The sequence below is a fragment of the Pungitius pungitius genome, chromosome 18 (assembly GCF_949316345.1).
Source record: "Pungitius pungitius chromosome 18, fPunPun2.1, whole genome shotgun sequence".
Classification (NCBI taxonomy): domain Eukaryota; kingdom Metazoa; phylum Chordata; class Actinopteri; order Perciformes; family Gasterosteidae; genus Pungitius; species Pungitius pungitius.
The window spans coordinates 28,202-41,955 of NC_084917.1; the positions used below are offsets into that span (position 1 = coordinate 28,202).

Genomic DNA, 13,754 nt, shown 5'->3' on the forward strand with positions numbered 1-13,754 from the left:
AAAGTTCATTCATCTTCTGAACCAGAGGAACTAACTGATCGGTTGTTTTTGTGATTGTAATGTTGGAGGGTCAGAAAGTCACTGAATAACTTCAGTTTACCTCCAAAGCAAAAACGGAAAAGAAGAGTCAGAGCAGATCTGGAGTCAGGGTTAGATAACTGGGCCTTAAGGTTCTGGGTTAGACAACCATAACGCCATCTCTTAATGCTAATCACTAAATAACTACACTATCAACCACTTAAGGGTTAGATAACCATTACACTAACTCTTAATGCCTCATTGAAAGTTGTTATTTGATCATCTCTAACCCTAAACTATCAATCGCTTTGGGACCTGGTCCAGCATCGTGTTTATGGCCCCGTTTTCTTATTAGATTCATCATCATATGAGATGATTGTCTTTCTGTTTATACAAATGACAACATAATATAAATAAGTTGTCAGCTGGTGCATAAAGTAGCCTATTAAAATGATTTTAAATGTGCCAGGTGCAACATTTAAGTGATGAGAATATTAATACTTTTTTACTTTTACTTTTGCAAAACTAAAATATCTCAATTCTTTAACCACTTATAATTACATGTTGGAGGGACAATGGTGTTATTAATTATGCAAACTGTAGCACTAACAAATGGTAGCACTTATATTGTACTTATAATGGCACTTTTCTATAACATGTTTTGAAACTGCTTATTTGACAAAAATGTACTTTCTTGTTACTTGTTCTTCTGAGTTTGTATCTATGTGGTTGAAATGCACTTATTGTACGTCGCTTTGGAGAAAAGCATCAGCTAAATGACATGTAATGTAATGTAAAACCATATCAACATTATATAGTATAGAGTGGTACGTTTATATATATATATATATAGTATGAGGTCTCTAGTTTATAAATCTTTACACAATCTAAATTATTCCAGGCTGCATAAATTATACAGTAAATGGAATATAATGAGTAATATCACAGTAAGATGCAGCATGATATATAGTAAAATAAAGTAAAATGGGTAAAGAATAAATGAACAAGTTCATACAGAATCAATATTCTGTTATTATCGCTCCACAACTATTTTACCAGATTAATTTAATGTATATCTTGACCAATACAGTGTTTGCCGCATATTTACCGTGTTTGTGAAAATAAAAGTCAATAAGCAGCAGGATTTAGATGATAAGATTTCCCACACGCCCTGAATGCAGCAAGGAGCGTCACAGACACCGACCAATCAGATGACGTGGCTGCTAAAAGCTTAGCTAGTCTGCTGAGGCTAGCATAACTGTACGAAGCTCGAACAGTAAACACGTTCTATATTCGGATATATTTCTCTTTTACCGGTAGGAGACTTTTTCTATTTGTATATAAACTGATGGTGTTAGAGGTCAGCTGTCATCAGGGTCCGCTTAGATTACCTTACAAGTTAACTCTAGCTCATTGTAAAAGTAGGTGAAGTCAGTTAAAGAGAAGTAACGTTAGCTCTTAGCATTAGCAGGGTTTTACCTTTAGTAGGCCTTTTATTTACTCCATAGTTTGTAGTACTTCTTGTATACAGTCTATGTGTACTATATTACTTCTTATGAATCACAGACTTTAGTACTTCTTATATCCTACATGGACCGTAGTACTTCTTACATGCATTTGTACTGTAATACTTGTTATATGTATCTCTGACAAACTTTTGACTGGTGCTGTATCTATACATATAAATATATATATATATATATATATATATATATATCTCTTTAAAGTTCAAAGATCATAGCTATGGTCTGTGTCTACTGTAGTACTTCTTAGAAACTACATAGACATTTGTACTTCTTGTATACAGTGTGTGTATTGTAGTGGCCTAATTGTTATATATCTCTATCTCTGGAGAGGTCAGAGGTCGTCACCACAGTCTGTTCATGGTGACCTCCAGGAGAGAAGATCCTCATCATCATCATCATCATCATCATGTCCTTAACTGAGGAGAAGCCTGAGAAGTGAGACTTGATCATTATATTCTATTAAAAGTCGTCAGGCAGTAGCAGCGAACAACAAATATTATAAAAGATTGTAAATTTGGAAATATGTTTAGAATTAGAACAGCTTATGGAGATTTGTTCATATTGTAAAACATGTGTTTGAAATGAGCCTTTAGGGTAAATTTCCAGAGGAACATTAATTCCCTCTGCTCACTTTTTAAGGCAAAGTATAGGCTAAATAATATTTTATTTTTATTTTAGTCATATAGTGCTTTACGTGGTAGGCTACTAAAAATACATTTTACAGTAAAAGCAGCACATTTAGCACATTAACACAGATCATCAACACACAGACACAGTTAGTACCACTGTGTGTCTCATCATGTGTGTGTGTGTGTCTCATCATGTGTGTGCGTGTGTGTGTGTGTGTGTGTCTCATCATGTGTGTGTGTGTGTGTGTCTCATCATGTGTGTGTGTGTGTCCCTCTAGACACTGCTGGGTGTGCTTTGCCTCTGAGAGAGACGACCTCAATGCAGACTGGGTGAGCCCCTGCAGGTGTAAAGGATCCACTAAATGGATCCACCAGTTGTGTCTTCAGCGCTGGCTGGATGAGAAGCAGAAAGGAAACGGTGGAGGAGCAGTGAGCTGTCCTCAATGTGGCACCGAATACCACATCTCCTTCCCTACGATGGGTCAGTGGGGGTCCGACAAGTAGGCCGAGAGTCTCCCACCTGTCACCCAGAGCGACTTCTGTAGACGATACAAGTGCATCGCAATCAATTAGTATATCATCAAAAAACTCCTATATAGATTCATTACACACAGGGTCATATATTTAAATTGTCTTATTGCTAAAATTCTGCTTTTTGAAAACCCCAGATTAATTGTCTTAGAAAGTTAGAATTTTTCGTAGCATTTTTTAAAACCGTAATGTTGTCCTACTGAAAGGTCCATGTACAGCACACCGTGTGCCCTCATAAACCCTGTCAGTTCCCTGGGAGGCTGCTGCTCTTTGGACTAAAACCCAGTGGACCAACAGCACCTCAAATATAATGCAGAATGGACTTTCATCTGAAACGATGACTTTGGACCACTGAGCAACAGTCCAGTCCTTTTGTCCTTAGCCCAGGTAAGACGCTGGTGACGTCTCTGGTTCAGGAGTGGCTGGACACAAGGGGACAGTCATGTCCTGGATGCGTCTGTGTGGAGGCTCTAGAAGCACCGACTCTTGAATGGGCTTTGCGTCTCAATGCTCACATGTTGGTTGTGCCACACGTTTTGTAGGAGTGGGAGGGGTCAATGGCGGTCTTTAGTGTAACCTCCTGAGACCATTGAGACCATTCATCTAATGCTGAGTCTACAATATTCAACTTGTTCACAAAATTCTCATGTAACCCAAGATCATCTACATGGTTATATTACCCTGTGTGAAATGGATCTATATAACATATGAGTTTCACTTTTTGCATTTTACTGAAATAAATTCTTTCTGATTTCTATTATAATTCATTGTACAATAGTAACCATATGAAACTAAAAAGTCCCTGTACAAAATATGATATAGTCCAAAATAATACAAAACACTTTGTCCTTTTAAATGGCTCCTCTGGAACATTATGTTGTTCTCGTCTCTCTTCAGGCCCGTTGGTGTTTGTCCTCCAGCATGTGGACAGAGCGCTCTCACGGATCAGTCCATTTGCTGCTGTGGGGGTGGTGGTCGGCACCATCTACTGGTCAGCTGTCACATACGGAGCTGTGACTGTCATGCAGGTCCCCACTATGTATTGCAGAGGGGTAAGGTGAACCCAGAGGGCTGCAGCTCGTTGACCTCTTGCTCCCGCTGCAGGTCGTTGGACACAAGAAGGGTCTTTACTTGATGGAGCGAGCCGACCCGCTCTTCCTCCTCATGGGGCTGCCCACTATTCCTGTGCTGCTGGTGCTGGGAAAAATGATCCGCTGGGAGGAGCATGTGGTGCGGCTGCTGCAGAGGTACTCGTTCAGAGGGAAGCTGCCGCCAGGTATGAGCTCACACACACAAACACACACACAACCAATAATGAATGAACTTACACAGTCACATCAATCTTATTGCATTGTCATGTGCAAAATTCAGCAATGAATCCAAAAATTGTCCAAAAGTTTTATTTTCAAAGTACTGCTATATGATCAAAAGTGAGAGTGAGAGGTGTCAAGTAACGAAGAACAAATACTTTGTTACTGTACTTAAGTAGATATTTTGGGTGTCTATACTTTATTATTTTTCAGACGACTTTTTACTTCTACTTTTTCGCGCAAATATCTGTACTTTCTACTTCTTTGATTGGTTATTGGTTTATCACATGACGCAAATCAGAGTGACGCTGGGTGCGTAAAGGGGGGGGGTCTTTCTCAGGAGGCAGGTCGCGGTACAAGTTGATCTCAGGTGGTATTTAGTCCTCCTCCTCATGCAGAGTCCATGTAACGTTAAATGAGTCTTCATGACCAAGGGTCCCTACATGTTTTTACAACTTTATTGATAATCTGGGACAACACAGCGTCTTCAATAAAGTGACGTGTGTCTTAATGCGAGGCTTTAGAAATGAACACTAAAGGATTCTGTATTTGTTCAATATCATTATAAAAGCTCGAGCTGATACTTCTACAAAAGTATTTTCAAAACCTAGTATCTATACTTTAGTAATGAATGTGAATACTTTTGACACCTCTGTCAGCCAAGTGTTAATAATAATGCTAATTATACAGCCCTAATGAATTATATCCACCTGCTGCACACCAGGAGCCAGTCGATACCTGTCCAGAGTCCCTGCTGAAGGGGTCTCTGCAGGAGACCACCTGTCTGTGTCCCGGACTCTGTGTGGAGCTCTCATCTTTCCCTCCGTTGCCAGTGTGGTGGGCCGGCTGCTCTTTGTACGGATGCCTTCTAACCTTCAGCGCTCTTTGCTGGTGAGGACGAAGCATAAGACCTGCAGCAGTGTTCATATTTGGACTCGATGTCCTTCGGCATCGTGACTTATTTTTCCTCCTCTGTCCCCACAGGGCGGCATGGCCTTTGTGTTGATTAAAGGGGTTCTCAAGGTGTATTTCAAGCAGCAGCAGTCCGTCATTCAGGCCAGCAGGAACATACTCAACTACCCCGAGAGGAGCGAACCCAACGACTCTGGAGACGAGGACACCGAGGACAGTGGGAATGAATAGTCCAACGACGTGCTACAAAACATCAACGTATGTTGTATCTGGAGCCTTCAAGAATTCTGAGAGTTTGACTCACTCCTCAATCAATGTTTGTTCCCTTAATTCTGTGATCTTTGCCTCAAATCTCAAATTGGTGACAGTTTTTTTTGTCTTTTTCTAATAGCAAAGGACAGCCAATCAAGTTGAAGCACATTAAACCTAAGCAACTTGTATTTTACCCTTAAACGCACAAGTCTAAAGGGGAGAGTTTGGGTAAGAACATGAGTCTGTTTAAAGGATGTTAATATTAGAAACGATGCGTGGCCTTTTTCCTTCATATGCTTCCCAAATATAGATGGATCCGTCTTGAGTGAAGCTCAGGTGTGTGTGGCAGGTGCGATTGAGTGTGCGTTTATTGATCATCTTCACCTAAGGGCTCATTGGGATGTTTGTATGAGGTACTTCTTTAAAGTTAGGCTTTTAATAAAGTGGTTTGAGTTTGTTCTGCTGTGACGTTTAAAACAAATCACTGATTGTTTTCATGGTTAAAAGAAGCACGCAGTCGTTAAAGTGATCACAGCTTCAGCTGTAAGTATCTCCCTGGAAGCTGGTTGTGGTACTTTATTACGTGTGTGTGATTAATGGACTTCATTTAACTACAAGTCAACATGTACCCACAGACCCTGTAGACCACTGTAGGTCAGAACAACAGCTCCTACTATAGTGACCTCTGTACTGTAGTAATACACTGAGTAGAAGTACCTCATACAGCCATTAACTGAGCACAGAACCGGATGAGTACCGGACTTTAACCCATGCAGACCTCTACTATATATATATATATATATTAGTGTCATTTTTCCCAGCTAGTTTTTGCTTGAGTTTATAAGTATATTATCAAGGTTGTTGATGTAATGGATTCAAAATGTTTCACGTTCATTTGTCAGTTTAAATTGTCTCTGGGATCTCAAGGTTCTGAGTGGTTTCTTGTTTAATAAAAGTGTGCTGCACTATGAACTTTGACCTTGGGAGGCAAAGGCTTGTAATGTTTTAATGCTGAATGTGCTGCAGCAGAGAGAATAGTTTGCTTTCTTTGCACATTTTGAATACGTTCAATGGAAATAAAAGTTTTGGATTTATTGTTTCAAAGCTTTTTCATGACGTGTAAAACAAATAAATGATTTATAAGCACCCAATTTATTACCTCAACAATCAAACAGGTTACATCAACACTAATATATTTTCGTTTTAAAACTACGTTTCGCTACATTGACACTCGGTGAGGTTAGTTTATGCTTCTGTGTTTTCAGAGAAACCACAAGGTCACTGTAAGGACGCGATGACGGGTCAGCCTTTAAAGGCCAGAACATGCACCTCTCCCTTAAACTCCACGTAGCTCGACGAGGGGCCGGTACCTGACCTCGTGGTACCGCTCTTGACCGAGTGAACACACGAGGCCGTTGCCACAACTCGCTGCAGCACGGCAACCTGCAACAGGAAGTGCCTCAGCCAGTTGCCAGGGATTTTGCTCCCATATTGTGTGCAGATTTTGCATCAGAACTGCAATTTTTCTTTGGGTGCTGCGTTTGTTAAGAATAAACAAACAAGTAGAGATGGAATAATATGGAACTTAGGGTAAGACGTGCTGCTACCTCGAGGCAAACGCGCCCTGTCACTGTCACTTTCAATAAGTTCCAAGATGTTACTTTGCAGAAGAAGCAAAATAGCATGTAACGTTAGCTCTAATTAGCTTGCTAGCTAAGCTCATGGAGCTACAAGATTCAAGTAAATAAGAATAATTGTCTAAAGTTAATGATTAGGAGATCTTGGATGAATGGAGAGCACTAATGAAGAAGAGTGTGAAGCACATCCACATCAGACAAATACACTGGAGGACTTTATTGGTAGATGTAAAGAGGGAAGTGGAGCAAGTAGAACACAGAACAGGAGTCGGAGTAAACTGTCTCTCAGTGGAAACGGTCCAAACACACCAGGTGTTGTCCCTGGTTAACGACTACCATGTGAAGCAGAGACTGATTAGGTCAGCAGGTCAGAACAAGGACCAATTAGGAGAGGACTCACGGCTCCAGGAAGTAGAAAGAGCCAATGGAACATCTTGCAGCCTGAAGAAGGGCGTTCTGATAGTTGGAGGAACATCTGAGAGAGAAGCCGACAGTGTGCAGACACACAGCTGAGGAGCAGAGCTCCATCAGAACAGCTATGGAGGAGCTAATGGGGGAGCTCGTGGGCCACCAGTTTGTAGTGAGAACCACAGGACGGGCAGCGCTGGGCGTCGCCCTCGTGGAGCCAGAACCACACCACGGCCGTGTTGTCTTCTTCACCTGCAGGGTCAAGAGACACGGATGAAGTGCTGCACACATGAGACTCCCAGCAGCAGGAGGACAAACCACTTACAGACACATCCCACAATCCTCTTGTTGGTGATGGAGGGAACCAGGTGGGGGTCGGCCTTGGAGCCGGCGTACTCCTTGGGCTTCATCATGTTGTAGGGGTCCTGAAGGAGAGGACGTTTCGGGTTAGAGGGACCAGACCGACAGACGTCCTTCACAGTGGTGCAAGAGCTACTTGAGGACCAGTTATTGATCAGAGGGCCGTACCTTCCCCTCCTTCATGGCGTTCATGATGACCTTCTCCAGTCCGGTAGCTTGTTCCTCATCGGTAGGAATCCCTGAAAAAGACCAGAACATCGGGACGTATCCAATACACACATGTGACCACATTTATTCTCTCTTCACTAATCGGTCGTCACACACGTGTTAAAATAGTCATCTTGTGATCAATATGGATTCTATGGTAAACATCTTGTACAATAATAAAGCGACCTTCTCTACGCAGAACTCGCTTCTCGTTCATCTGATTCATTAAAGACATTTCATGAGGTTCTCCGGAGGACTTCCCCCGGTAGCGTTGTCTGTCCTCTCATAAACCCGATTTCTTATTGTTCTCCGGCTCTGAGGCTCTACAGCTCGGTCGGTTCGGTTCTGTTCTTACCTCCAGCCGCCATCCCGCGGGTCACAGCCGGTACCGGGGCCCCCCGGCAGGTCGTAGCGGCTCTGAAGGCCGAGCGCAACAATAACCTTGCAGCCATTTCTCTTTGCTGTCGGCAAAAACTGGTCGCAGGCTGATGACGTCGGGCTTTTAATGACGCGTCCCATGGTTGAACGTCATTAGGCGTCTGTTATCGTTTAATGGGATCAATTATTTTATATTATTAGGATCCTACGACCAGTCATAGAGGAACCTATTGTATTTAAGGCAATTATTCTTATTATCTCAAAGGAATTTTGCCATTTTGGGGGCTTTATTATATTAAAAATGTTGTTAAATTTGGCATGCATATCAAAATTGGTGAAAAATGTGATGTTTTTAAATGGTGTTGATATCTTATTGTTTTGAGAAGATTACATTACATTACATGTCATTTAGCTGACACTTTTAGCCAAAGCGACGTACAATAAGTGCATTTCCACATAGATACAAACTCAGAAGAACAAGTAACAAGAAAGTACATTTTTCATCAAATAAGCAGTTTCAAAACATGTTATAGAAAAGTGCCATTATAAGTACCATTTAAGTGCTATCATTTGTTAGTGCTACGGTTTGCTAGTGTTTTGGTCAATGTAGAGTCTAAAAAGGTGTGTCTTGAGTTTTCGACGGAAGATGTAGAGGCTCTCTGCAGTCCTGATGTCATCGGAGAGCTCATTCCACCATCTGGGAGCAGGACAGCAAAGAGTCGCCATCTCGTCGAGTGCTTTTCTCTCAGTGAGGAAGGAACAAGCAGCGTGGCAGATAAAGATCAGAGTGTGCGAGTTGGGATGTGGGGTTTCACCATGTCCTGGATGTAGACTGGTCCCGATCCATTCACAGCATGGTACGTCAGTACCAATGTTTTGAACTGGATGCGGGCAGCCACTGGTAACCAATGAAGTGAACGGAGAAGTGGTGTGGTGTGGAAGTATATTGGAAGGTTGAAGACCAGTCGAGCTGCTGCATTCTGGATGAGCTGCAGTGGTCGTATGGCGGTACCTGGGAGACCCGCCAGCAGAGAGTTGCAGTAGTCAAGGCGGGAGATGACAAGCGCCTGAATCAGTACCTGTGCCGCCTTCTAAATGAGAAGGGGTCGTATTCTCCTGATGTTGTAGAGCGTGTATCTACAGGATCGTGTCGTCGCTGCGATGTTGGCAGTCAGGGAGAGTTGGGAGTCAAGTGTTACGCCGAGGTTCCTGGCACTCTGAGTGGGCGTTAACACGGAGTCGCCGAAGTTAACGGTCAGGTCCTGGGTGGGCGAGGTTTTTCCAGGGAATAAAAGTAGTTCGGTCTTGTCGGGGTTGATCTTCAGGTGATGAGCGGACATCCACTGGGAGATGTCAGACAGGCAGAGATCCGTGCCGCCACCTGAGTGTCCGAGTCGGGGAAGGAGAGAATTAGTTGGGTGTCGTCGGCATAGCTGTGAAAGGAAAAACCGTGGGAGCGAATGACGGAGCCAAGAGAGTTGGTGTGAATTGAGAAGAGGAGGGGACCCAGGACGGAGCCCTGAGGAACTCCAGTTGTAAGGGGACAAGGTTCCGACGCTGATCCTCCCCAGGTTACCCGGTAGGTGCGACCATCAAGGTAGGATGAGAGAAGAGACAGCGCGGATCCTGTGACACCAAGTTCCTGAAGGGCGGCGATAAGGATCTGGTGGTTTACTGTGTCGAATGTTGCAGAAAGGTCCAGTAGGATGAGCACGGAGGAGAGAGAGCGGCTCTAGCAGCGTGGAGTTGTTCCGTGACAGCGAGGAGAGCAGTCTCTGTGGAATGGCCCGCCTTGAAGCCTGACTGGTGGGGGTCTAGGAGGTTGTTACTATGGAGGTAGGAGGAGAGTTGGTTGAAGATGGCTCGTTCAATTGTTTTGGACAGGAAGGGAAGGAGGGATACGGGTCTGTAGTTGTTTACTTCCAAAGGGTTGAGGGTGGGTTTCTTCAGAAGTGGGTTAACTCTTGCTTCCTTCAAAGTGTTGGGGAAACAGTTAGATAATAGAGCATTGTTAATGAGACATGTGAGGAAGGGAAGAAGATCGGGGGCAATCGACTGTAGGATGTGGGATGGAATGGGGTCAAGGGGGCAGGTGGTGGGACGGGCAGAGGTTACTTAAAAACAGCAGAAGCAACAACAAGTTTAGCAGACTAGCTTGGTTAAAGAAAATATACTCAATCCAATTTAGATATGGGCTAATGAACTTTACAAGGGGTGTGGCTTAATTTGGCAAGACACATAACTTCCAAATGACTTGGCCTGCCATCACGAAAATTGTAACATATGTGAACATTGAACCTCTGAACACGCCCTCATTTTGTTAAAGTATTTGAAGAATATGGAGTGCTGCATTAATTGTTGAAAATCTGCCCTTTTGGCTTATTTTCATGTTTTAGAGTTGTAAAAGACCAATCTCCTCAGATATTAAACCTGATTCTTTTAAAATTTGGCCAGTGTGATCTGGAGACCTTGTTCTTTAAAACTAGCATTTTGCTGGAAGAAATATTAAACTATGTGCATGCAGAGAATTCCTCGAAAAAAAACCACCAAGCCATGAAGATCTGCTCCATAATTCTCATATGACCCTGTAGACATCCATATGATCATTTTAAACCTTAATCATAGCGCCACCTGGGGGCAACAGGAAGTTGAATGTTTTTTTTACTTTGCTCCTCACGTTAATCTGAACTTTCTCAGAAGTTGTCGGCAGACTTACGACCTTGAAAATACTTCACTGAGAATCTTAAAAGAATCCGATAAACGGCGGCGAAAGGGAGCATCGGCAAAGCTCATCCTTCGCAAAGAACAAATAAACCGTTGTCACATCGGATCCTTTCCAATTTACACGTTTGATGGGACTTGAGGCCTGAAGACAGTGGAATCAAAGTCATAGCGCCACCTAGTGGTAACAGGAAGTAAATCTTTCTAGTTTCCAGTAAACAAAGGTGCTTTTGAGGTACTAAACATGTGGCACACACATTTAGAGTAAAAGATCTAGTTACCTGATATACTTTTAATGATTCAAAATAGTAATTCAGCTCAATAGAGCCTTCTACAAATATTAGTTTAAGCAGCCCCAGCACTACGTTTGTCCTACAAGTTTGAAACTCAGGAACCTGAAAAAAGTGGCAACAGGAAGTCACGTTTTTTATTTTATAACCTGCTCCCCGCAAATGAATCGCTGCTTTAATTCTCCTTTGTTCTATGAATGCACCACCCACCATGAAAACCTCCTTGTATGTCCATCATACCTGGCAAATCAATGTTTCTGATGCTATACCACTTCTACTTAAGGGGGGGGGCACTGAAGTAAACCTCAGCTAGCATTGGGTTAGGGACGGGGTACAACCTGGACTCATCAACAGTCAAGTGCAGGACTGACAAAAGAGACGAGACACAACCACTGACTCTCCCACTCACACACCTACAATAATGTCCATTAACCCGAAGAACCCGGTGAGAACCACGAAGACACGAGAAGGCAACATGCAGACCTCTCAGAGAAGGACATTTAAATGTCTTTCATTTTGAATTCATTCAACTTATTTTAAATGTACTTAAAAGTGTGTTTAGGTGAAGTAATCAAAGCACTACCTCTGGGTAGTTCTGTCTGATTATGAATCCGCTCCAAACAGCTTCTCCCTCCTCTTCTGTAAAGGGTGTTTAAATGTAAACATGATGAACTTCTAAAAACAGAGCAGTGCAAAGAGTCAAAGACGTGAATGTTTAAGTTTCAGGACTTTATTGGTAGATGTAAAGAGGGAAGTGGAGCAAGTAGAACACAGAACCAGAGTCGGAGTAAACTGTCTCTCAGTGGAAACGGTCCAAACACACCAGGTGTTGTCCCTGGTTAACGACTACCATGTGAAGCAGAGACTGATTAGGTCAGCAGGTCAGAACAAGGACCAATTAGGAGAGGACTCACGGCTCCAGGAAGTAGAAAGAGCCAATGGAACATCTTGCAGCCTGAAGAAGGGCGTTCTGATAGTTGGAGGAACATCTGAGAGAGAAGCCGACAGTGTGCAGACACACAGCTGAGGAGCAGAGCTCTATCAGAACAGCTATGGAGGAGCTAATGGGGGAGCTCGTGGGCCACCAGTTTGTAGTGAGAACCACAGGACGGGCAGCGCTGGGCGTCGCCCTCGTGGAGCCAGAACCACACCACGGCCGTGTTGTCTTCTTCACCTGCAGGGTCAAGAGACACGGATGAAGTGCTGCACACATGAGACTCCCAGCAGCAGGAGGACAAACCACTTACAGACACATCCCACAATCCTCTTGTTGGTGATGGAGGGAACCAGGTGGGGGTCGGCCTTGGAGCCGGCGTACTCCTTGGGCTTCATCATGTTGTAGGGGTCCTGAAGGAGAGGACGTTTCGGGTTAGAGGGACCAGACCGACAGACGTCCTTCACAGTGGTGCAAGAGCTACTTGAGGACCAGTTATTGATCAGAGGGCCGTACCTTCCCCTCCTTCATGGCGTTCATGATGACCTTCTCCAGTCCGGTAGCTTGTTCCTCATCGGTAGGAATCCCTGAAAAAGACCAGAACATTGGGACGTATCCAATACACACATGTGACCACATTTATTCTCTCTTCACTAATCCTTCATGTTAAACACAACCATTGGATGACATCGTGGTTCCTGCACGTTAAACAACGGAAGACCTGGTTTCTTACTGTTAGAAACTCAATTGCATCATCTGTCCTCCATGACACTAGTTCTGAAATCTTTATTTTGACCTTGAGTTGGCTCCAAACCACTTTAAATTCTGAGTAACCTATTAAATAAATAGAAAACAGGTTAAATGTTTTACGGAAAATGAAAAAAACTGAAGTCACAACAAACACACGATCTAAATAACGCTAAACGTCGTCACACACGTGTTAAAATAGTCATCTTGTGATCAATATGGATTCTATGGTAAACATCTTGTACAATAATAAAGCGACCTTCTCTACGCAGAACTCGCTTCTCGTTCATCTGATTCATTAAAGACATTTCATGAGGTTCTCCGGAGGACTTCCCCCGGTAGCGTTGTCTGTCCTCTCATAAACCCGATTTCTTATTGTTCTCCGGCTCTACAGCTCGGTCGGTTCGGTTCTGTTCTTACCTCCAGCCGCCATCCCGCGGGTCACAGCCGGTACCGGGGCCCCCCGGCAGGTCGTAGCGGCTCTGAAGGCCGAGCGCAACAATAACCTTGCAGCCATTTCTCCTTCGTTGCGCTCTGGTTGCTTGTCGCAGGCTGATGACGTCAGACGTTTATAACGTCACCGTCTCAAAAAGTTTGATCCCACAAATCACAAATCTATGCAGCAAATGCTTAATAAATTCTGTTATTATTATTATTGCCCTTAGGGGGTAATATATATGTATACCATTATTGCAATAATAATACTTCATATTATTAATTCATATATTAATCATGTTGTCATATATCATTGCGTTAAATTATCAATTTATTATCAATTTCGTGAAAATGATACCAGCCTGGGCGGCCCAAGCACAGATCATTAATACTTGTGTGTTTGGTACAGTATTGATTAACTAATAATATATATTATATAATAATAATATATAAATATCA

General features: G+C 43.0%; 3 protein-coding genes across 5 annotated transcripts; 1 reads left to right on the top strand and 2 right to left on the bottom strand.

Moving 5' to 3' along the window:
- Window positions 1-1,192: 1,192 nt before the first annotated feature.
- Window positions 1,193-6,324, top strand: marchf5l (membrane-associated ring finger (C3HC4) 5, like). Of its 3 annotated transcripts, XM_037484888.2 has the most exons (8): window positions 1,193-1,334; window positions 1,873-1,979; window positions 2,452-2,654; window positions 3,602-3,732; window positions 3,809-3,980; window positions 4,739-4,905; window positions 4,999-5,184; window positions 5,318-6,324. In XM_037484888.2, exons 2-7 carry the CDS (start codon window positions 1,951-1,953, stop codon window positions 5,155-5,157), a joined length of 861 nt encoding a protein of 286 aa, XP_037340785.2. In that variant the 5' UTR covers window positions 1,193-1,334; window positions 1,873-1,950; the 3' UTR covers window positions 5,158-5,184; window positions 5,318-6,324. The 3 variants fall into 3 exon arrangements, with proteins under 3 accessions (XP_037340785.2, XP_037340783.2, XP_037340784.2); XM_037484886.2 differs by having other exon boundaries at window positions 4,999-6,324; XM_037484887.2 differs by having other exon boundaries at window positions 1,248-1,334; window positions 1,880-1,979; window positions 4,999-6,324.
- A 693-nt stretch (window positions 6,325-7,017) lies between these two features.
- LOC119226687 (cytochrome c oxidase subunit 5B, mitochondrial-like) lies at window positions 7,018-8,298 on the bottom strand. Its single transcript, XM_037484889.2, has 4 exons — window positions 8,146-8,298; window positions 7,752-7,822; window positions 7,549-7,648; window positions 7,018-7,475 (listed from the first exon to the last, which is right to left on the bottom strand). Exons 1-4 carry the CDS (start codon window positions 8,240-8,242, stop codon window positions 7,363-7,365), a joined length of 381 nt encoding a protein of 126 aa, XP_037340786.1. The 5' UTR covers window positions 8,243-8,298; the 3' UTR covers window positions 7,018-7,362.
- A 3,595-nt stretch (window positions 8,299-11,893) lies between these two features.
- LOC119227087 (cytochrome c oxidase subunit 5B, mitochondrial) lies at window positions 11,894-13,434 on the bottom strand. The gene is made up of 4 exons (XM_037485557.2): window positions 13,281-13,434; window positions 12,630-12,700; window positions 12,427-12,526; window positions 11,894-12,353 (listed from the first exon to the last, which is right to left on the bottom strand). Exons 1-4 carry the CDS (start codon window positions 13,375-13,377, stop codon window positions 12,241-12,243), a joined length of 381 nt encoding a protein of 126 aa, XP_037341454.1. The 5' UTR covers window positions 13,378-13,434; the 3' UTR covers window positions 11,894-12,240.
- Window positions 13,435-13,754: the final 320 nt, after the last annotated feature.